Source organism: Salvelinus fontinalis, chromosome 11 (genome assembly GCF_029448725.1).
Source record: "Salvelinus fontinalis isolate EN_2023a chromosome 11, ASM2944872v1, whole genome shotgun sequence".
NCBI lineage: Eukaryota > Metazoa > Chordata > Actinopteri > Salmoniformes > Salmonidae > Salvelinus > Salvelinus fontinalis.
In genome coordinates, this window is record NC_074675.1 from 31,941,566 (window position 1) to 31,965,368 (window position 23,803).

The 23,803-nt window shown below is 42.6% G+C and overlaps 2 protein-coding genes across 2 annotated transcripts; both read left to right on the plus strand.

Annotated features, from left to right (window-relative positions):
• The first annotated feature begins 5,135 nt into the window (after positions 1–5,135).
• Positions 5,136–12,913, plus strand: LOC129865541 (E3 ubiquitin-protein ligase TRIM47-like). The gene is made up of 5 exons (XM_055938409.1): positions 5,136–5,216; positions 6,142–6,301; positions 6,487–6,859; positions 11,363–11,602; positions 11,743–12,913. Exons 2-5 carry the CDS (start codon positions 6,144–6,146, stop codon positions 11,863–11,865), a joined length of 894 nt encoding a protein of 297 aa, XP_055794384.1. The 5' UTR covers positions 5,136–5,216; positions 6,142–6,143; the 3' UTR covers positions 11,866–12,913.
• Positions 12,642–21,730, plus strand: LOC129865540 (E3 ubiquitin-protein ligase TRIM39-like). Its single transcript, XM_055938407.1, has 9 exons — positions 12,642–12,726; positions 15,379–15,611; positions 17,059–17,270; positions 17,432–17,591; positions 17,750–17,845; positions 18,305–18,538; positions 19,057–19,204; positions 20,635–20,661; positions 20,865–21,730. The coding sequence occupies exons 2-9, from the start codon at positions 15,402–15,404 to the stop codon at positions 21,401–21,403; spliced, it is 1,626 nt and encodes a 541-aa protein (XP_055794382.1). The 5' UTR covers positions 12,642–12,726; positions 15,379–15,401; the 3' UTR covers positions 21,404–21,730.
• Positions 21,731–23,803: the final 2,073 nt, after the last annotated feature.

Sequence of the window (23,803 nt, forward strand, 5' to 3'; positions counted from 1 at the left end):
TCAAAAGATCTGGAGGATATCCGAGTGAGCAACAGATTTTTTTCCTGTGGGTTAGCTCCTCACTCTCAAACATTCATTCTCCTGCCTTCTAAAGGGAATATTATTCAGTATACAGTTGAAGTCGGAAGTTTACATACACCTTAGCCAAATACATTTAAACTCAGTTTTTCACAATTCCTGACATTTAAACCTTGTAAAAATTCCCTTTCTTAGGTCAGTTAGGATCACCACTTTATTTTAAGAATGTGAAATGTCAGAATAATAGTAGAGAGAATTATTTATTTCAGCTTTTATTTATTTCATCACATTCCCAGTGGGTCCGACGTTTACATACGCTCAATTAGTATTTGGTAGCAATGCCTTTAAATTGTTTAACTTGGGTCAAACATTTTGGGTAGCCTTCCACAACCTTCCCACAATAAGTTGGGTGAATTTTGGCCCATTCCTCCTGACAGAGCTGGTGTAACTGAGTCAGATTTGTAGGCCTCCTTGCTCGCACACGCCTTTTCAGTTCTGCCCACAATTGTTCTATGGGATTGAGGTCAGGGCTTTGTGATGGCCACTCCAATACCTTGACTTTGTTGTCCTTAAAGCGACTTTACCACAACTTTGGAAGTATGCTTGGGGTCATTGTCCATTTGGAAGACCCATTTGCGACCAAGCTTTAACTTCCTGACTGATGTCTTGAGATGTTGCTTCAATATATCCACATAATTGTCCTTCCTCATGCCATCTATTTTGTGAAGTGCACCAGCCCCTCCTGCAGCAAAGCACCCCCACAACATGATGATGCCACCCCCGTACTTCACGGTTGGGATGGTGTTCTTCGGCTTGCAAGCCTCCCCCTTTTTCCTCCAAACATAAAGATGATCATTATGGCCGAATAGTTCTATTTTTGTTTCATCAGACCAGAGGACATTTCTCCAAAAACTACAATCTTTATCACCATGTGCAGTTGCAAACCGTAGTCTCGCTTTTTAATGGCGGTTTTGGAGCAGTGGCTTCTTCCTTGCTGAGCGGCCTTTCAGGCTATGTCGATATAGGACTCGTTTTACTGTGGATATGGATACTTTTGTACCTGTTTCCTCCAGCATCTTCACAAGATCCTTTGTTGTTGTTCTGGGATTGATTTGCACTTTTTGCACCAAAGTATGTTCATCTCTAGGAGACATCTCCTTCCTGAGCGGTAGGACGGCTGCGTGGTCCCATGATGTTTATACTTGCATACTATTGTTTTTACAGATGAACGTGGTACCTTCAGGCGCTTGGAAATTGCTCCCAAGGATGAACCAGACTTGTGGAAGTCTACAATTGTTTTCTGAGGTCTTGGCTGATTTCTTTTGATTTTCCCATGATGTCAAGCAAAGAGGCACTGAGTTTGAAGGTAGGCCTTAAAATACATCCACAGGTACACCTCCAATTGACTCAAATTATGTCAATTAGCCTATCAGAAGCTTCTAAAGCCATGACATCATTTTCTGGAATTTTCCAAGATGTTTAAAGGCACAGTCAATTTAGGGTATGTAAACATCTGACCCACAGTGAATTATAAGTGAAATAATCTGTCTGTGAGCAATTGTTGGAAAAATGACTTGTGTCATGTGTAACGGATGTGAAATGGCTAGCTAGTTAGCGGGTACGCGCTAATAGCGTTTCAATCGGTTACGTCACTTGCTTTGAGACTTGAAGTAGGGTTTCCCCTTGCTCTGCAAGGGCCGCGGCTTTTGTGGAGCGATGGGTAACGACGCTTCGTGGGTGACTGTTGTTGATGTGTGCAGAAGGTCCCTGGTTCGCGCCCGAGGTCGGGGCGAGGGGACGTACTAAAGTTATACTGTTGCATTGATGCTGTTGACCCGGATCACTGGTTGCTGCGGAAAAGGAGGAGGTCGAAAGGGGGGTGAGTGTAACGGATGTGAAATGGCTAGCTAGTTAGCGGGTACGCGCTAATAGCGTTTCAATCGGTTACGTCACTTGCTTTGAGACTTGAAGTAGGGTTTCCCCTTGCTCTGCAAGGGCCGCGGCTTTTGTGGAGCGATGGGTAACGACGCTTCGTGGGTGACTGTTGTTGATGTGTGCAGAAGGTCCCTGGTTCGCGCCCGAGGTCGGGGCGAGGGGACGTACTAAAGTTATACTGTTACACATGCACAAAGTAGATGTCCTAACCGACTTGCCAAAACTATAGTTTGTTGACAGACATTTGTAGAGTGGTTGAAAAACGAGTTTTAATGACTCCAACCTAAGTGTATGTAAACTTCCGACTTCAACTGTATGTTCTGGTGATGATTTCCATCTGAAAAAAAAAAATGTAATAAAATGTGAGCCCAGACAAATCTTGCTAATGGAAACATAAAAAACAGGTATGCCTACATTTTTCAGCTTACTTTTTACTTGTTTTCTGTTGTATTTTGCTTTGATAAAGTTGAAGAAACTGATGTTTTTATGTTGAGGTTTCGGTTAATTGGTTAGAGGTGTTGGGTTACAATCACACAGTAAGTCATTATCAAAAGGGTGGAGGGAGACCAGTCGTATTATTGATGATACAGGTACAAGCCTTTGCTTGCAGTCTAGTTCACCTTGATCTGCTTAAAATGTTGTACATATGTTTTTACATATTTGACATGGGTATTTTACAGTATTTGGGTTGTCGTAATTTCTTATCAACCTCATTAATACTGTGATAAAGGTATATGGATGATTCAAGATACAAAATAATGTAATAATAACATACTCCCTCCCGCCCAGAGATTTCATCATTGAATGTTGACAGAAGCCTTCTGCCAGAAGAGCAGTTCCAATGCTCTATCTGCCTGAATGTGTTCACTGATCCAGTTAACAGTCCTTAAGGACACACCTTCTGCAAAGCCTGTATTGGTGAACATTGGGATGACAGTGTGATATGCCAATGTCCAAAATGTAAGAAACGGTTCTATGTGAAACCTGAGGTCTCCACAAACACTGTTAAATGGCTGGTGATGTTTGTACTACAAGGAAGCTCAAGGCCCCTAAGTCCTGCCTGGCGTGTCTGACCTCTTACTGTGAGATTCACCTGGAGCCTCATCAGAGAGTGGTGACTCTGAAGAGACATGAGCTGATTGACCCTGTGGATAACAGGATGTGTAAGAAGCATGAAAGACTCCTGGAGCTGTTCTGTAGGAGTGGCCAGAACTGTGTGTATGTTTGGGGAATGAGACAGACCACAAGTGTCACAATACTGTGCCCATTGAGAAGGGAGTCAAACAAAAGGTAAGAGATGTATTAGATTTATTCAATCATTATTTTCTAGATCTCTCCTTAAAGATAAACTGAAGGCAATAAACAAGTTATCTGGTAGAAAACGGCATATGTAGCATCGATGTTAGTCAAACATTCTAGTATTAAAATTGACTACAAAGTGTAAATAGGATAATTTTGGTAACAAAGTCAATCTCAACCAAAACGGAGATTTGTAAAATGATTAGGAATAACTTATATGTCACAGAATGAAGGGGACCATAACAGTTTTCCTTAGGTTGGGTTTATTTCAAACCTGCCCACAGCTGGGGGCACAGCTGCACCCCATCTGATCATAATGCCCATGGTTTAAAAAAATAATAAATGCCAATAGCTCCAAATGTCAATTGCTTAAAAACCCCAAACCATCTATAAGTTGTAGAAATGCATATACAAATGTTGAAAGCATTTGAGACAACAAAAATATGTGAAAATATTGTCCCATTTACATTGTGTAATTTATTGTCCATATCTAACTAGCCCCAGAGACAGGCTATCCAAAGTGAAACCAACTTTGCCATGGTTGCACAGCGGCCGGCTGAAACTGGCGAAAAAAGTTGGCTAGCTTGCTAGCTAGTCTAAACTCCTTCCAGATACAAGACCTGGTTAGACTTGTTCAAATTATCTGGAAGGATGAGTGACTGTAACTGTGTAATGTATTGGTAGAGTGAAAGTACAAGCGCTTCCCACATCGAAGAATGCCTCCAAAACCCAAATCTCGTTCTCAGTCGCATTTCCGAATGAGAATTGAAACCAAGCATAAAGAAAGAAATTCAACCCTCTACTCTAACAGTTGTCTTCGTGCATAATTTACATGCATTTCCCACAGGTTGAGCATAGGTCCACGAAGGCAGAGGTGCATTAGATTATCCAAGAAAGACACGAATAAAGTAAACCAAAATATCCCAGACAGTGTCTGACAACCCAAAAAGTTTTGACTACAACTCAGCGGTCTTGGGAGAGAAGGGCTTCAACTCTAGACGCCGTTGCTGGGAGGCGGGAAGTTGGAGTTTCCAAGAAGAGTTGGGGTTTCCAAGAAGACTGTCAACCGGAAGAAGGCGGTCAAAAAGACTTACCAGCACCTACCTGAACCCCAAACCGAGAAGATTCGGTGTGTGTGTGTGTGTGTGTGTGTGGATTACGAGAAAGGACAAGTGTCTTTTTTATGATGTGCTGGAAAAGTCACACATCTACTTATTCTTTGGCTTGTTCTCCGCCGGGAATCTTTACCCTTGTGTTTAACTCTACAGCATGATAAAGAAGTCTGAGACGTTGGTCATTTTCATAGATTGGATAAAGAAGTACAAATACAGGTTGAGAGCTCTATCCAGTACTGCGAAGTAAAGATACAGACACCATAAAAGGTGTTAACTCAATATTACACAAAATTAAAGGACGTGGCACACCTTACTAATTTCCTATTATACAGTATATTGAAATCCGGAGGTGTAGAATCTGTTACATCATAACCTAACGTAGCAGACGTAAAAGAAACGCATGAAACTAGATCCTGTACAAAAACCGGAAAATCCAGTTGTTGGTGACTCGGCAGAGGTGAGTTTCCTCAATAACAAGCAGTGATAAAGGTTAGAAAGGAATTACAAGTTGTCACTCCTGAGATCACATGTGTGTGAAATTATGCCTTATTTACTTAAAAAAAAAAAAATTGTATATGTAAGATTTGCGAGGGTAAAGTACAACTGATTAGAGTGAACAAGGAAGGAACAACTCCACTTTAGGGAATGTTTACAAGAACATGTTTATAGGAATGTGGGATAAGGATTCTGCAATACTGCTCGTTCAGAGTCCAAATGTACCTCCCCTTTACCAGCAGTGACAAGGCGTACCCTCGCCTTGTGAGAACACTAGTTTATAGCACATACACACTTGTGCCACTGTAAGCCTAGGACCTGACTTGACAATTCGTCATCCTTGGTACAGAGCTGGTAGGTAAAATGAGTTTTGGATCATTTATATTATTAAATGAATATCACTAGTATTAATAAATGAAAGTACTTTTCATTTTATGTTTTTCTACACTGTGGTGTCATGCTGTGTGTGCCTGTAGAAGGAGTTAGAGCCAGAGGTGGAGGAACAGTTGATAAAAGTAAGCTGTCAATCTAACATGTGTATGTGGTCATTTGGTTCTGTTGTGGTTGATGATGCTGTGCCTTTTTTTGAAGCCTAGTTCAGAACTAAACAAATGTTCTGTGGAGATTCTCCATTAAAAGTGCTACTTAGTCCAGGACTCGGTTTAATATGTGTTCGGGGAAACCTGCCCAAAAAGTGTTACTATTAAAGTAGTCTCAAGAGTCTCAGCGGTTCTGTGGTATGTTTTGTTTGTATGAATGGCTATGGACAGTTTACTGTACAATGGCCTCTAGTCACTAATGGGTTAACTATCTCTGTTCCAAGTCACAGAGGAAGCAGCATTATCACTCATGTTCAGATTACACTGAGGATTTATAAAGTGTTACACAACGCACAGTTCACTTTTTCTTTATATGGGGGCTGTATGCATCCTAAATGGAACCCTATTCGCTTTACTGTGCACTACATTTGAACAGGGCCCATAGGGAACAGGGTGACATTTGGGACTCAGCCACGGCGTTTTATAACCATCACTATGATGACATTGTGATCTTGCACTCGTATGAGTGTGTCAATTCCCAGCTGCCGCCTTCCTTTATTTATCTGTACAATAACTATAAAAATGTAGCCAATATCCTCCAACTGATGTGCTTCCAAACAACGGTAATTTATTCCGGAAATTGTTTTCTATACCCATGTACCATACCGTTTCCTGATTTCACTCCAAAAAAAACAAGTTCCCCCACGGGAAAAAATCCATTTATTCTGTTCTATTCTCAGGGATGTCTGCACTGCCTCGATGCTGCATCTGTCTAGATGACTTCACCAGTCCAGTCTCTATCCCCTGTGGCCATCGTTTCTGCCTGGGCTGTATCGGAGAGTACTGGAGACTCCATGGTGCCTGCCAGTGTCCCCTCTGTATGACATGTTTCCCCATAAGGTAAAAAGCACACATTGACACACACACAACAGTAGGAGAGGTGCTGACTGAAGAAATAGTACAGTATATAATAAAAAAGAAAGTTGCACACTTACTATAATGCTCAACTCCCAATAGTTGAATGTGTATAAAATGGGTACATAGCTATAAAGTGTGTGCAACTTTTACACAATTTCCCCTATCAGGCCACAGCTAAAAACGAAGCCAACCCTACATAATGTTGCCCCGTGGGAGGAAAACCAAGCCGCACTCAGAGCAGGTGAGGTGCCCTGTGATATCTGTCCAGAAAAGCGGTGTAGAGCAGTGAAGTCATGTCTGGTGTGCCTGGCCTCGTACTGTGAGATGCACCTGGAGCCTCACTACAGGGACTCGGCTCTAGGGCGCCATCCACTGGTCACTGTGTGGAAGAACCTGGATGAGCCTGTCTGTAGACTCCACGGGAGGAGGTTGGCCAGGTTTTGTCGGAGCGATCAGACCTGCGTCTGTGCTATGTGTGTCCAGACTGATCACAGGGGTCATCGGGTGGTCACCATCGCCATGGAAGCAACAAAAAAGAAGGCAAGGCAAATACATTAATACGTTTTTTTTGTGGAAAATTATAGGTAACATGTTGAGTTTTCACATTGCATTATTCAACAGTTGTATGTACCAAGTCTGTCACGTAGAGTAGGCCAGAAGGCTAAACTGAAAAACCTTAACTCAAACTTAAGCCTATATTTAACTTAAACCCTACCAAATAAAACGCTGGCGGAGCCGCAAAAGCACTTCCGTGCAAAGGGGGTTTGTTTACATAGTGATTCCGAAAGAAAACAGTACTGCCACAAAAGTATACGTTATGGGGACAGCTAACCAGTGCTCAATGAACAGCTTCATGAAAAAGGTCTACCCCTTGAACCGAAAGAGAGGCTCATTTTGTAGGGGAAGCCCCTCCCATCAGAACATACCGAACTCGTCAATTAATTAAGCCTACATTTTCCACTCAGCTAAACATATCAAGAAATATCTTCATTGAACCTTTGCAATTCGTTTATCATAATACAATATATCACAATATAACACATTTACATAACCCTATAGCTACTGACATTTCAACACCCATTCACATGAATCGGGCTGGCACTACAAAGCCAGCCCGATTGCCGTAGTTCAGGTCATGGAGTCATGTATTACTGGATCTTAGTTATTGTGATAGTACTACAATGGAATGCTCAAAGCCTTTTGGCTAATGGGCAGGAGTTCAAGCAGTTCATTGTAGACATGCCTGATGTGATTTGTGTGCAGGAAACATGGCTCAAATGTACTGTGGAGTTTATCATACAGGGATATGTAGTGGTTCGTAGGGACAGAGATGTAGGGGGGGGGCACCTTCATAAAGCAACGACTTCCTTACAGGATGCTAGGCAAAGGTATTGAACAGGAATATGTGGTGGTGGAGGTGTGGTTGAGATGAGGGGTGCTAGTGGTAGTGAACTACTACAATCTTTGTCAGATATTGGACCTGGAAGAGCTGGAGAGGGTAGAGGGCCAGGATATATAAATAAGGTCATGTGGTGTGGAGATTTTAATGGGGGGGGGGGGGGGGGGGGGAAATGGCCAAGTGATGGAGAATCTGGTGTGCCTGAATGATGGCTGAGGGACCAGGATGGAGCCAGAGGGAAAAAGTCTGTCTTGGACCTCACTCTGGTATCTAGTGCCATGGCAGGAATCTGTGAGTGGGAGGTACGGGGAGGAGTTGACAGTAGGGAGTGAGCATTACCCCATAGTATGCACAGTAGGCTGGAGGGAGCAGGTGGTGTCAGTGGATGGAGTAGGCAGGTGGGTGTTTGGAAGGACAAAGTGGGATCAGTTTCAGGAGTTGAGTGAGCAGGTGATGGCTCGGGTGGATGTGAGAGCGGATGTGGATAGTATGAATAATTGGGTGAGAACAGCTTTACTGGGGACAGCTACTGAGGCTATACCTAAGAGTTCAGGGAGGACGAGGAGGAAAGCAGTCCCATGGTGGATGGAGGAATGTGGGGCATTGGTGAGGAGTAGGAACAGGGCATTTAGAGTACTGAAAAGGACACATAACTTCCAACATCTGATTCAGTATAAGCAGGCCCCGGCCCCGGTGAGGAGAACTGTCCATCAGGCCAAAGAGGTCACGTTGGTTCTGTGACACCATTGAAAGGGCGACGGGTAGATATGAGGGGGGGGGAATTGTGGGGGGATGATTAAGAGGATGAGTGGGGTCAGAAGGGCGTAGGATTATCCAGTGTTGACGAGAGGGAAGGATGTGGCAGTAACAGACGAGGAGAAGGCAGAGATGACAGCATAGCTTGGCACATTTGTCAGAGGAGGGGTAGGCGGAGAAAGAGAACGAGAGAGGAGCATCCTGGAGTGCTGGATAGGAGAGAGGATGTAAATGATGCGTTGAATGCACCATTTACCATGGCTGAGATGAAAAGGACAATGGGTAAGGCTGGGTTGCCTTCACCTGGGAAAGATGAGGTGTGCTATGTTATGTTGGCCCATCTTAGTGATGAGGCACTGGATAAGGTATTGGTGTTGTACAACAGAGTGTGGGAGGAGGGGAAACTACCAGGCAGCTGGAAGGAGGCAGTAGTGGTACCAATCCGGAAGCCAGGGAAGGACCCAACAAGGCCAACAACCTATCGGCCAATAGCTTTAAAATCACATGTATGTAAGACTATGGAACGTCTGATTACGGAGAGCCTAACTTACTTCCTGGAGAGCAGGGGGCTAGTATTACCAAATCAGAGTGGGTTCAGGAAGGGTAGGGAAACTATGGACCCAGTGCTCTGCTTAGAAGCGGAGGTCAGGAAGGCTCCGGTGAACAAGGAGACTGTTGTAGCTGTCTTTTTTGATGTGGAGCAGGCATATGATGTGATGTGGAAGGAGGGGTTGTTAATCAAGCTTGATATTATGGGGGTAGGAGGAAGAACATACAACTGGATAAAGGATTTCCTGTTTGGAAGGTCTATCCAGGTGAGGTTGGGGAAGTCTCAATCAAATCAACGTTTATTTGTCACGTGCACCGAATACAACAGGTGTAGACCTTACAGTGAAATGCTTACTAACCAATAGTGCAACAAAAGTGTTAGGTGAACAATAGGTAAGTAAAGAAATAAAAACAACAGTAAAAAGGCAGTGAAAAACAGTAGCGAGGGTATATACAGTAGCGAGGCTACATACAGACCGGTTAGTCAGGCTGATTGAGGTAGTATGTACATGTAGATATGGTTGAAGTGACTATGCATATATGATGAAAAGAGAGTAGCAGTAGCGTAAAGAGGGGTTGGCGGGTGGCGGGACACAATGCAGATAGCCCGGTTAGCCAATGTGCGGGAGCACTGGTTGGTCGGGCCAATTGAGGTAGTGTGTACATGTGTACATGAATGTATAGTTAAAGTGACTATGCATGTATGATAAACGGAGAGTAGCAGCAGCGTAAAAGAGGGGTTGGGGGCAGCTACCTGGTGGACAACGGTACACCACAGGGGAGTGTGATTAGTCCTCTGTTGTTCTCAATCATGATCAATGACGTTTACTCTCAGGTACGGCCAGATATTGGGAGGTCGTTATTTGCAGATGATGGGGCCTTATGGAAGAGAGGAAAAAAATGTTCAAATACATAGTCAGGAAGGTACAGGAAGCAATTGATGAGGTAGAGTGGTGGGCATTAATGTTCTGTACCAGGAGGAAGGTGAGAGATGAGGTATGCTTGAGGTGAAATGAGGCAAAACTTGGAGAGGGCGGTTTCTTTTAGGTTCCTTTGGGGTATAATTTGACACGAGACTGACCTGGGCAGAACACATTGAGAGAGTGGTGGGGAAGTGTAAGAAGGTGCTGTTTGATGGGGTAGAAGTGGGGGGCTGGGCGTTCCTCATCGAGGACCATGTATGTTGCATTGATCCGATCTGTAATAGCCTATGGCAGTATAGCGTATGGTTCGTCAGCCCGCACCTCATTGGAAAGGCTAGATGTCATACAGGGGCAAGGACTCAAGAGTATGTGGTGGGACGTTTCAGACCTCCCCATTGGCTGCACTACAGGTGGAGATGGGGGGATATGCCATTGCAGATTAGGAGACCGCAGCTGGCAGATTAATTATTGGGTCAACCTACCGGGACAAGGGGTGTCTCATCCTGCGAAAGGGATTTTACAGGCATGCAGGGAACATAAGCGAAGACGGAACACAAGCTTTGGGTGGATGGGTAATACCCAGGCGAAGGAGATGGGACTGTATGGAAGGGAGTTTAGTCTAAGGGTAGCTTTTCCTATCAATCCGCCATGGCTACTCCCACCTCCGGTAGTTGATCTAGAAGTGTTGGAGAAACTATAGGAAGATGAGGAGGGTGTTGATCTGTCTGATTTGTATAAGAGACGTCTGGATACTGTGTATCAAGATTTTGGGGCCATTTACACAGATTGCTCAAAAGATCAAAGGACAGGACTCACTGGGTCAGCATTTGTAGTAGTCCTTATTCCAGCATACCCGGAAGCTACAGAGACGGAGAGAGAAACCGAAACAAGTAGAGCGGTGAACCAAAACATTGAGTGCAATAGTACAAAAAACCACAACTTAAATTAAACATGGAAGCTTGTCTGCGAATTCTTTATACCATACCAAACTGTTACTGAAGGGAGGTAAGCATGATGTGTGTAATGAATGAACTGACATCGCTAACTTAACTTGTGTCGACCCACATTACTAACGTAGCTGAAAACGTAGCAGGGATGGGGAGATGAGTGTGGGTGTGTTTGTTGACCAAATCCTGCCCGCTGCCAGTGACGAACTTCTCCGTCACAGTCATTACATCATTTTTTAGAAATATACAAAACATACACCTAACATTCAGAGATACTGTATCTGTAAGAATCTGTACATACATCCGTACATACAGTATGTACTGTAAGCGATTCAGGGTTTTTAAACATTAGGCCAAAATGCAGATTTGATTTAACTGAGTCCATAGATATTTGAAATGTTTTTCCAACTTAGAGGGTTGACTGATATTGTATGTTTTTCTGATTTGAATTGCACTGATTCATCCACAGGTTAAGCTAAAGAAGTCCATGATGAAGTTTCAGCAGATGATCCAGGAGAGACTGAAGAAGATGGAGGACCTCCAACAGTCAGTGGAGCTCGTTGAAGTGACTGAAGAGAAACAGAAAGCAGCAGAGAGGCGAGCTGAAGGGTTCGTCAAAGAGATGGAGCAGGAAATCACTGAGCTACAGAGGAGAAGCACTGAGCTGGAGCAGCTCTCACACACTGAGGACCACCTCACCCTTCTACAAGTCAGTGTCCCCATTTCCTGTCTTTATAAATCAAATGTTAACATTTTTTGGCCAACATATATAGATTTAATTTCACAACACAAACAAGCCCAAACAACAAGTTGTTACTCTTTTTGACGGGTTTCCCCCTCTACATATAGAGATTTCCATCACTGTCCACTCCTCTACACTACAAGGACTGGTCACACATCATCAAGTCCCTGATCCAAGAACTACAGGAGAAACTAGAAATATCCTCAAAAGATAGTAGGAAACTACATTGAGCCTCCTCTAAAATAAGACATGTCTTTTTACTCAGGAACATTTTGGATTGTTTAACGTGATTCAACCTTTTTGTCTGTCCTCGAGTGATTTTTACAATGAGAAATATCGGGAACTATTTATTTATTGTGACCTTGACTTACCATTTTACCAAAGGAAGTGCGACCTTTAATGGGTATCGTTTATGTTTATGTCGAGTTCATCATTGTGCCTATCCTATCCACAGTGTACAGTCATGGTTGATTATTTATGTCTTGTTACAATTTGACCAGAGTAAAAGTGAATGTGATTTATTAAAATATATATAATTTATCTTCTAATTTATTCAAAATGTTTAGTACTGTGCCAGAGAAAGTATAAATCAAGTATTATGCAGGCTTGTACCAATTTGTGATTGTGCATTTAGCAGAGTTTGTCATTGGATTAAGTAAATAGTGTAGCCTGTCGTTAACCTAATGGAAAGGTGTTTGACTTTCAATTCTCAAGTAAAAGAAACAGAGGAAACTGATGGAAGTAGCTATAGGAGGACGGGCTCATTGTAATGGCTGGAATGGAATACATGGAATCGAGTCAAACGTGGTTTCCATATGTTTGTGTTTGATACCGTTCCATTTAACTCCATTGCAGGCATTACAATGAGCCCGTGCTCCTCCCACCAGACTCCTCTGACACACACACATAAACAGGTTTTCCACACAGACATGCATAGGCCAATTCTACTACCTATGAAGACATACCTCCTTCAAGGAAAGGGAACTGGTCATTATTTTAGCTGAAATGAAACTCAAGGGAGAAAAAGAACGTGACAAGTTAAAGGATGCCCATATGAGCCCAGAGTGAAGGAAGTTCACATCATCTGAAAGGTACTGGCAATATTTTTTTGTTGTTGCATATATAACAGATTGTATTACTTTTAAGTGTACATCATGCTACTGTCAAGAAATTAGGTATACATGTCATTTGTAATTGATTGTTTTTGGTTGATGATGTACAATGTAAGTATGATTGACATGTACAATGCTTATACATATAATAAATGAGATGAAATAAGGTACTGTACCATAGGTATACTTATTGTACATTTTGACCCATTACAATAATCACTTCAATGTTTTTCTCATCTCTGTATTAAGTCCAGTCCACAATTTCCCTTATTTAATAACTCCTTAAAATATAGTCAAAACATATAAAAAAGTACACTTCTATCATATACTGTTATTATGTTTCCTGTTTGTGGTTGTTTTATTCTTTATTGTGTTCTGATTATTCTGATACGGAAGTTACTGTAGGTACACAAGTGCCTTCGGGCTTGTCTCATTACCTAGGTGTGCCAGTCAGACCGACCGTGGGCATACCCGCATGTCTGTGTGCTCACTGCTCACTCTCATTTGGCTAATTCAAATACCTTCAATAGACAATGTACTCTAGAGTTTACCTTACTCCTACCACCAGAGGGCAGTAATTCACTGTAATTCAGTGGTGCACTACCTTCCAGAATCTCCAAAATTGTGACTTGTGGGTAGTTAAAAGTAAGACCAAGAATGTACATAAACTCCTTCCTTTCATCAAAACTTGAGAGCCCACATTGGAAAGAGATGACGTCGCTGATATGCTTTTAGTCTCTCAGTGAATGATGAATACTTACCCTGCTGAAAAAAAAAAACAGCATTTACCCGACTAAGTTTCAAGATGGTCTATGCTGGTCCATGCTGTTCTGATGCTGTTCAAGCTGGTATGACCAGCATGTTCTAGCTGCTTATGCTGGCCGACCAGCATCATCTAGCTGGTTAGGCTGGCCGACTAGCTGGTCAGGCTGGTATGCTGGTGACCAGTTTAGGCTGGTGATGCTGGTATGCTGGTCCATGTGGGTGTATACTGGTCCAACTTCCATAAATTAGGTGCATTACCGACACTGACATCGTTCGTCTTTCAGTCTCCCACGTGGGTATAACCAATGAGGAGATGGCACGTGGGTACCCGCTTCTATAAACCAATGAGGAGATGGGAGAGGCAGGACTTGCAGCGCGATCTGCGTCAGAAATAGAACTGATTTCTATTTTAGCCCTTGGCAACGCAGACGCTCGTTAGCGCGCGCGAGCAGTGTGGGTGCAATAATTTAATAACATAGATTTTTACATGTATTTTGCAACGCTCGCGCACGCGACACGAGCGGTGTGTTCAGCCTGTAACATGGAACCCAAACAGGCTGTGCGCATGCGCCATCGTGCATAAATGTATTTTGTCCCCCTACACCAAACGCGATCACGACATGCAGGTTAAAATATCAAAACAAACTCTGAACCAACCACACCGCTCGCATCGCGTGCAAAATAAATTTAGAAATCTATGTTATTCAATAAATGCACCCACACCCACAAGTCCTGCCTCTCCCATCTCCTCATTGGTTTGTAGAAGCAGGTACCACGTGCCATCTCATCATTGGTTAGACCCATGTGGGTGACAAAGACAACGGTGTCAGTGGCGGTAATGCACCTAATTTATGAAAGTTGCCAATCGCAATATAAAGTCAAGAGAAGGAAAAAGCCTGGAAGGAAGAGAGATGACTAGAAACGATTCGGTTGACCGTTTTATGTGTTGATTAAACGGCGGAGTAGAGGACCTTGTGCATTTCAGGTAAAATAACAGCTCAATGTTTATATCCTAGGACAAATTAGCTAGCAAGTGCAAGCTAACTAGCTAAATTGCCACAAATGTTTAATGCTTTTCGACCTGTCGCCTAATTAATATAATTGGTTCAGAGTTTGTTTTGATATTTTAAAATGAGTCGTGATCGCGTTTGGTGTGGGGGACAAAATACATTTATGCACGATGGCGCACGCGCGCAGCCGGTTTGGATTCCAAGCGACCAGCATGGTCTAGCTGGCAAAACCACACCTATCATTCTCATATTTCCCAGCATGCTCTTTTGGAGCTAGATTTTTTTTTAATTGTTTGTTTCAATATCTGTTTTTGCATGTATATTGATTAATTAATTAATTAATTAGTCTTGTGCTACACAACGATAAATAACATACATTTTTCTAAACTAATCCAATAATCCAATCTGTTAGTTGGATTTGTTGCACCCGTTACTGAAATGGTTGTTCATGTTTATATGGTTTAGGTATTTTATTCATCAATTTAACTGGCAGTCATTCTGAATGCAATTATTGGATATCCTCTCAGCATAATGTAACTTGCAGGTCTGTTGTCGCCACTGCATTAGGGAAAAACTAAATAATTAAGCACTTTAATGCTGGTTACCAGCATCACCAGCATATGCTGGTCATCATTGTCCAAAACACAGTTAAGTCACAAGAATCCGCTTGCTACCAGCATGATTAGTTGGTCAATGCTGGGTGTTTTTCAGCAGGGTATTAATGATAAATAGTGTATCTCCAACAACCCATCTTTCAACTGAAGATCCAGCCTCCAACAGTCTGACTCCAACAGTCCAATCAACTGAAGATCCAAATTGCAGACAACAAACACTCTGAAATATTTGATATTGACAGGTTAAAGGACTCCAGCTCCAGACATGGCCTCCTCTTCCTTACACTCCGTCAACATGGACACCCCTATTCTGATCAAGCACCATCTCTACTGCTCTATTTGTCTGGACCTGTTTGAAAACCCCGTCACCACCCACTGTGGCCACAGCTTCTGCCAGTCCTGCCTGGGCCGCAACCTCCACTTGAATGACCTCGCGTGCCCCCTCTGCAAGGAGCATCTGAGGAGTAACCCGCAGGTGAAATATTAATCTTCTTCTTCAAGATGCATTTATGGAGAAGCCCACAAGTAATAAGGCAGTCCAGACATTTTAAGTGCTAGAAAAACTCAATATAACACACCCTGTCTCAGCCATTTTCCCCACTAGTTGGCAGTATTTACATCAACATAAATACATCAAATGTGATTGGGGAGGATGTATTGTATTGGGGAATGATGTCTGTTGTGTACAAAAAAAATTATGTGGAGGATGTGTTGATAATGACACTTGTAACCTTCGTTGAATTGAAATTGGTAAGTAATACAGGTAAAACCAAGTATATGGACTTTTTCAAATCACAAAAATGTGTCTGATGATTTATGCATACATACATTGGATGGTGCCCTCATTGATCGTGTCACCGCTTATACATATCTGGGCGTCTAGATTTATGATAGGCTTTCCTTCAAAAAGCATGTAGATGAGTCAGTTGAGAACGGACTTCTTTTAATGGAAGATGTCATACCTTTCGTTCAATAGCAGAAAACCAATAATTCAGTCGACATTCACTCCTGTCTTAGACTACGGCGATATCACTCTATATGAACTCAGCTGCCACTCTATTGAAGCCACTGGATGCAGTTTCTGCATTACACTTTTTAATTACGGGTGCTAGTTTCAGCACACATCACTGAACTCTGTACCAGGAAGTAGACTGGCCATCTTTGAAGTTTCATAGATGCATTGCAAATGTTTTTGTTTATATATCCCTCTTGCGTAAACGATCACCGTACCTCACTTCTCTGTTATCCTACAGAAATCAGACACGGTCTCAGGGATGGCTCACCCTGGAGATCCCTTAGATCTCGACAGAGTTAGGTAAATTTAGCTATAGCTATTTTGCACCTTGCTTATGGAATGGTCTTACAGCCCTCGAACTCAACTCTGGACCTCGAAGTCAGTTCCATTGCATTTTTACATTGTTCCCCTCTAACCAGGGACTGATTTAGACCTGGGACACCAGGTGTGTTAGATGAATTTTGAGGTAGAAGAGGAAACCAGCGGTCTCCGGACCTCGTAGGGTAAGAGTTGAGTACGCCTGAGTCTACCGAGTTCGCTGAAATTGAAGGAATTGGTGCCTCTGGGGCAGTTCAGACGGCTGCCTGAGGACCTTTTTAAGGAAGAATGTGTTCCTTATGATTCTATGCTCAATCTTATGTTTCTATTACATTTTCTATTGTTTGTGTTTTTTTACTTGCTTATATATTTTGTTGGGTTAAGTATATATTTTGACTATGTTTTATAACTTTCCGTCAGTCATTGATGTAAATAATATAGTATTATCAGTCAACTCACCTGATAAAATAAGGAATAAAAAACTGACTTGCTTTTCTTAATTGTCCCTGAGGTGATCGATAAAGTTGTATTAGATTGAATAATGAATGGACAAACAAAGCATAATAGCGCAATACAATATTACCCACAGGTGAACATCATCCTCTGGTCCCTAATCCAAGAACTAAAGAAGGCCCAGGAAAGGAAGCCAGGGGAGTATTCCGGAGCCTTGGGCGAGGTGGCCTGTGATGTCTGCACTGAGAGGAAACTCAAGGCCCATAAGTCCTGCTTGCTGTGCCTGGCCTCATACTGCGAGACTCACCTGCAAACCCACACCTCTGCAGACAGGCTGAAGGGCCACAGGTGGACTTTGACTTTGTTGATTCTTCATCACAGTTCATACCAAAAAACTTGAAGAAACTCAACATTTACATAATAGGAAATAACACCAGAAAACACACTTGGATACACTTGTTTTTTATTCTTACTTTTCTTGATTGGAAAGTGTAACATTTTATACATAGGTTGGTGGCCCCTGTGGATGACCTAGATGGGAGGGCCTGTCTGACCCATGGTCGACCCCTGGAGTTGTACAGCAGGGCGGAGGGGCGTTGTGTCTGTGCCCTCTGCATGGAGGAGGGTCACGAGGTCGTCTCCACAGAAACGGAGTGGGACAAGAAGAAGGTGAGGTCGTAATTCCTAATTGTTCCACGATGGCTATGTGTATAGTATTGGGTGAGCCTGAAGGAGAGTGTGTATTGAGTGATTATTACATTCAATTACATTAATAAGGATAAACTCATGTATAATTCCTTTTCTTTCCGTGTTTTTTAATTTCCAAGGGTGAGCTGGGCAGCAGCCTGGCTGAGACGCAGGAAAGGATCCTGGAGAGAGAGAGAAAGGTGGAGGAGATCAGGGAATCCATGGACCTCTGCAAGGTGAGTCCTGAGTGATTCAGAGTGAGGTACTACATGTCTACCTGCAAGCACAGAGCTGTGCTGTAACAGTGCTCTACAAGAAGAGCGAGAGAGCGAGAGCAAAGATAGTAAAAAAAAACTGGACTGCACTGCATACATTAGGTATATGCCTGCAAGGGGAGTCCTGTGTGAGTCAGAGTGAGGTACTACAAGTCCACATGTAGATACAGAGGTGGAGCACCGTAACAGTGAGATAGTTCAACGTGAGACAGAGAGACCTGTTGCACATAGAGAGGGACAAGAGACACAAAGTGTGAGACATGCATACAGAAAGAGAGCTGGAGACATGAGACATACTGTACACGCACAGACAGTGAGACAAGCACGGAGAAAAGTCAAGTGAAAAGTGAGACAGACAGCGAGGGAATGAGATAGACATTGAGGTGATACTGAGTTGTTGTCCACCGTCTATCCCTTTAGGCCCGACTGGACAGGGAGAGGAGGGAGATAGACTCTGTGTTTGAAGTGGTGATGACAGCTGTAGAGGAGACCCAGCGAGAGGCTCTCAGGCCCCTGGAGAAGAGGCAACAGGACTTGGAGCGAGAGGCAGAAGAACTCACCCAAGAGCTGCAGAGAGAGATCAGACAGCTGAGAGACATCATCGTTCAGCTGGAGGACGTTGCTAACCTAGAGGATCACATTCACTTCCTGCAGGTGAGCGACTTTCCTTGAACGTTAACCCTTTTGCTCTGTGAGCGGCATAGATCATCCACAAATGATTCCTCCCGGCACTGCACTGTATCACTCTAGTTGCCTACAAGCAGCCTACAAGCTGCTCACACTCTGTATTGGGCTAAAGTGATTGAACAGCCTGCAAGCTGCTCGCATTGTATTGGGGAAGATGACTGAACAGTCTGCAAGCTGCTCGCACTCTTTATTGAGCTATATGATTGAAGAGTTTGCAAGCTGCTCGCACTCCGAATGGGGCTAGGTGACTGAAAAGTCGGCAAGCTGTTCCTAAGTTGGTTGACGCATGTGTTTGTGGACCAGTATGTGTGAAATGCATGGATTGTACTGGACTTGGTGTCTATTGTCTGTCAAATTGTTTTCCGAATATGATTTATATAATTATACACTATAATGATATAATGAAATAAAACCGTTGAATCATCTTTCTCTGTGACTGTCTCTTTTTTCCCTCTCTCTTTCCTCTCCATCTGTCTCTCCACCAGACCTTCCCATCTCTGTCGGGGCTGGGTGTTGGTAGAGACTGGACTGAGGTCTCGCTTGATACTAAAGTCTCCTTTGGTACCATGAGAAGCAGCTGCTCAGCCATGATGGAGAAAATTGAGCAGGAGCTTGAGAAGCTCTCCTCGATCGGTAAGATGAAGACAGTGTTGAAAACCATACATATACGGTGCATTCGGAAAGTCTTCAGACCCCTTGACTATTTCCACATTTTGTTACGTTACAGCCTTTTTTTCTAAAATTGATTGAATAAGAACATTTCCTCATCAATCTACACACAATACGCCATAATGTCCAAACGAAAACAGGTTTTCGATTTTTTTTTGCTAATTTATTTTTACCTTATTTACTTAAGTATTCAGACCCTTTGCTATGAGACTCGAAATTGAGCTCAGGTGTATCCTGTTAGAATTGATCCGCCTTGAGATGTTTCTACAACTTGATTGGAGTCCACCTGTGGTAAATTCAATTGATTTTACATGATTTGGAAAGGCACACACCTGTCTATATAACGTCCCACAGTTGGCAGTGCATATCAGAGCAAAAACCAAACCATGAGGTCGAAGGAATTGTCTGTAGAGCTCCGAGACAGGATTGTGTCGAGGCACAGATCTGGAGAATGGTACCAAAAAATGTCTGCAGAATTGAAGAGCCCCAAGAACACAGTGGCCTCCATCATTCTTAAATGGAAGAAGTTTGGAACAACCAAGACTCTTCCTAGAGCTGACCGCCCAGCCAAACTGAGCAATCGAGGAGAAGGGCCTTGGTCAGGCAGGTGACCAAGAACCCAATGGTCACTCTGACAGAGCTCCGGAGTTCCTCTGTGGAAATGGGAGTACCTTCCAGAAGGATAACCATCTCTGTAGCACTCAACCAATCAGGCCTTTATGGTAGAGTGGCCAGACGGTAACCAATCCTCAGTTAAAAGTACATTTCAGCCCGCTTGGAGTTAAAAAAAAAAAAAAAATTGAACTCTTTGGCCTGAATACTAACCGTTACACCTGGAGGAAACCTGGCACCATCCCTACGGTAAAGCATGGTGGTGGCAGCATCATGCTGTTTGGATGTTTTTCAGCGGCAGAGACTGGGAGACTAGTCAGGATCGAGGGAAAGATGAACGGAGCAAAGTACAGAGAGATCCTTGATGAAAACCTGCTCCAGAGCACAGGACAACGACCCTTAGGACGCAGCCAAGATAACGCAGGAGTGGCTTTGGGACAAGTCTCTGAATGTCATTGAGTGGCCCAGCCAGTACCCGGACTTGAACCCGATCAAACAATAAATGTGATATTTCATTTTTTTGGTGCAAAAAAAACAGAAAACCTGTTTTTGCTTTGTCATTATGGGGTATGGTCCCCCCATTGATTAGGGGAAAAAACAATTGAATCCATTTGAGAAAAATGCTGTAAGGTAACAAGATGTGGAAAAAGTCAAAGGGGTCTGAATACTTTTCGAATGCACCACATTTTAGACATATAATCTGCATAGATTGCTGTATTCTTTGTTTAGCATTGTCATACTACAATTGAACATGACAGCCCAAAAATGTGTTTCTTCTACAGAACTTGAGAGGATCCTGAAGTTTGCAGGTGTGTATTGTTACATTTCAGGGTAGAAATACATTAGTATATAAAGACTTCAATCTTCATTAGCATACATCGATCTCAACCACATTCACTTTGTAGTAGGCCACATTTTAACTTCATTCAGGCCAACTGATAGGCCTTGTACATGCCCAAATACTGTGCTGTATCTTGTCATAACAATAACGTCCGTATCTGATATTATTCAGTTGATGTGACCCTGGACCCAGACACGGCCAACATACATCTGGTTCTCTCTGAGGACGGGAAAGAGGTGAGAGACGGAGGGAAGATACAGGACCTCCCTGACCGTCCGGATCGCTTTGATCACTTCGGCAGCGTCCTGGGGCACAACATGTTAACGTCTGGGAGATCATACTGGGAGGTGGATGTCGGGAACAAGACGGGTTGGGATCTGGGAATTGCAAGAGGAGATGCCAACAGGAAGGGGCAACTCTCGGTGAATCCTTCTAATGGTTACTGGGCAATAGTGCATTATAATGGGGACCAATACGGAGCCTTGGGGGACCCTCCTTTTCTCTTGTCACGGATGGAGAAACCCCAGAAGGTGGGGGTGTTTGTGGATTATGAGGAAGGTTTGGTGTCTTTTTATGATGTGGAAGCTAAGGCTCATATATATTCTTTCACTGGGTATTCCTTCACTGGGGAAATGTATCCATATCTCAGCCCACATCTTCTGAATGGGAAGAAGAACTCAGATCCACTGGTCATCACAGAAATAGGCTGATCACTCATTGTTTGGCCTTGAAGGTGAAAGACTTGTTTCAGGCTAGGATTAGTGCTACAGCTAGGTTTAGGGTTGGGTTAGGGTCAGAGGGTCAGGTACAAATGTTGTACTTTATTACACATATAAATATTTGAATTAATAGTTTTGTATACAGTGCCTTCAGAAAATTCACACACTATTTCCACATTTTGTTGTGTTACAGCCCGGATTTAAAATGTATTAAATTGAAACGTTTTGTCACTTGCCTACACACAATACCGCATAATGTCAAAGTGGAAATATATTTTTAGAAACTTTTACAAATGAATAAAAAAGGAAAAGCTGAAATGCCTTGAGTCAATAAGTATACAACACTTTGTTATGGCAAGCCGAAATAAATTCAAAAGTAAAAATTTGCTTGACAAGTCACATGGACTCACACTTTGTTAAATAATAGTGTTTAACATGATTTTTTTTATGACTACCTCATCTCTGTACCCCACACGCACAATTACAGTGCCTTCAGAAAGTATTCATACCCCTTGACTTATTCCACATTTTGTCATGTTACAGCCTGAATTCAAAATGGATTAAATAAACAAAACATTCTCAGCAATCTACACACAATAACCCATAATGGCCAGAATAAAATACAGAAATATCTCATTTACGTAAGTATTAGCACCCCTGGGTCAATACTTTGTAGAAGCACCTTTAGCAGCGATTACAAGTGTAAGTCTTTCTGAGTAAGTCTCTAAAAGCTTTCCACAACTGGATTGTGCAACATTTGCCCATTCTTTTTTGAAGTCATAAATACACAAACAAGAAAACGGCGAGTTGCAAAAAATAAACGGCTTCCAATGATTTCATTAACCTAACTATACAATTTCAAACCAATGCAGCTGCTCTACAGTTTTTCAAATGTACTATGCAACAGTATTTTACTTTATAAAGTTACTAGTAGCAGTGTTCTCAATTTTGTATAATGCAGGATGTACTGTGAATGTACTGTAAGTAAGTGTTATCACAGAGAGTTCCCAGCCCATACAAGTACTGGGAAAGGTGAAGATGACGTTCGATAATAATACACACATCAGTGTTATAATCTTCCCATAACTGTTTACAGTGTTGGAAAACTCCCAGATGGTGACAGTGCTTCCCCTCTAATAGTAAGGAGGCACTTCCACAAGGTCAAATGGGTTATGAGCAAGAAGAGGAGAATCAATTTCAAAGATTTTACAGATTTACTGTTAGTAGGAGAAAATCTGTCAATTGAAATACATTTGTTAGGTCCTAATCTCTGGATTTCACATGACTGGGAATACAGATATGTATCTGTTGGTCGCAGGTATCTTAAAAAAATGGGCCTCACACTGGGCCTCAAGATCTCATCACAGTATTTCTGTGCATTCAAATTTTCATTGATAAAGTGCAATTGTGTTCGTTGTCCTTAGCTAATAACTGCCCATACCATAACCATACCGCCCCCATGGTGCACAGCAGCAAACCGCTCGCCCTCACAACGCCATACACGTGGTATGCGGTTGTGAGGCAGGTTGGACGTACTGCCAAATTCCCTAAAACGATGTTGGAGGCGGCTTAAGGTAGAGAAATTAACATTAAACTCTGGCAACAGCTCTGGTAGACATTACTGCAGTCAGCATGACAATTGCATTCTCCCTCAAAACTTGAAACATCTGTGGCATTATGTTGTGTAACTGCACATTTTAGAGTGGTCTTTTATTGTCCCAGCACAAGGTGCACCTGTGTAATGGTCATGCTGTTTAATCAGCTTCTTGATATGACACACCTGTCAGGTGGATGGATTATCTTGGCAAAGGAGAAATGCTCACTAACAGGGATGTAAACAAATTTGTGCACATTTGAGCAAAATAAGATTTTTGTGTCAATGGAAAATTTCTGAGATCTTTTATTTCAGCTCATGAAACATGGGATCAACACTTTACACATTTTACACATTTTATTTTATTTTAAATTAACTTCTTGTCAATAGGGGGCGCTGTTAGCACTTTGTAATAATGACGTTCCCAAATTAAACTGCCTCGTACTCAATTCTTGCTCGTACAATATGCATATTATTATTACTATTGGATAGAAAACACTCTCTAGTTTCTACAACCGTTTGAATTATATCTGTGAGTGAAACAGAACTGGACTTAGAGCAATTTTCCTATGTGGATGTGAGAATGCCAAATTTTGCAAGCTGCTCTGAGATCTGTTTATAAATCTGCCTGTCTTTTATTGGTTGAGATGCACTGCATACGCCTTCCCCTGGATGTTAGCGAATAGGGAGACTTGAAATGGAGTCTCTACGTAGATCTGAAAGGTTATAAATCGCTTGGCAAGGACGTGTCTGGTCTTTTCCCTCTTCGCTCTGACGCACTGAGGACCTTGGCATAT

What these genes read in the sequence shown, in the direction of transcription:
- LOC129865540 (XM_055938407.1), top strand. Translation starts at nt 15,402, where the DNA reads ATGGCCTCCTCTTCCTTACACTCCGTCAACATGGACACCCCTATTCTG. An exon ending in GACAGGCTGAAGGGCCACAG is followed by an intron (nt 17,271 to 17,431) that starts GTGGACTTTGAC and finishes TTTTATACATAG; the next exon opens with GTTGGTGGCCCCTGTGGATG. An exon ending in TGAGAAGCTCTCCTCGATCG is followed by an intron (nt 19,205 to 20,634) that starts GTAAGATGAAGA and finishes TTTCTTCTACAG; the next exon opens with AACTTGAGAGGATCCTGAAG.
- LOC129865541 (XM_055938409.1), top strand. Translation starts at nt 6,144, where the DNA reads ATGTCTGCACTGCCTCGATGCTGCATCTGTCTAGATGACTTCACCAGT. An exon ending in ATGACATGTTTCCCCATAAG is followed by an intron (nt 6,302 to 6,486) that starts GTAAAAAGCACA and finishes TTCCCCTATCAG; the next exon opens with GCCACAGCTAAAAACGAAGC. An exon ending in ACCACCTCACCCTTCTACAA is followed by an intron (nt 11,603 to 11,742) that starts GTCAGTGTCCCC and finishes CTCTACATATAG; the next exon opens with AGATTTCCATCACTGTCCAC.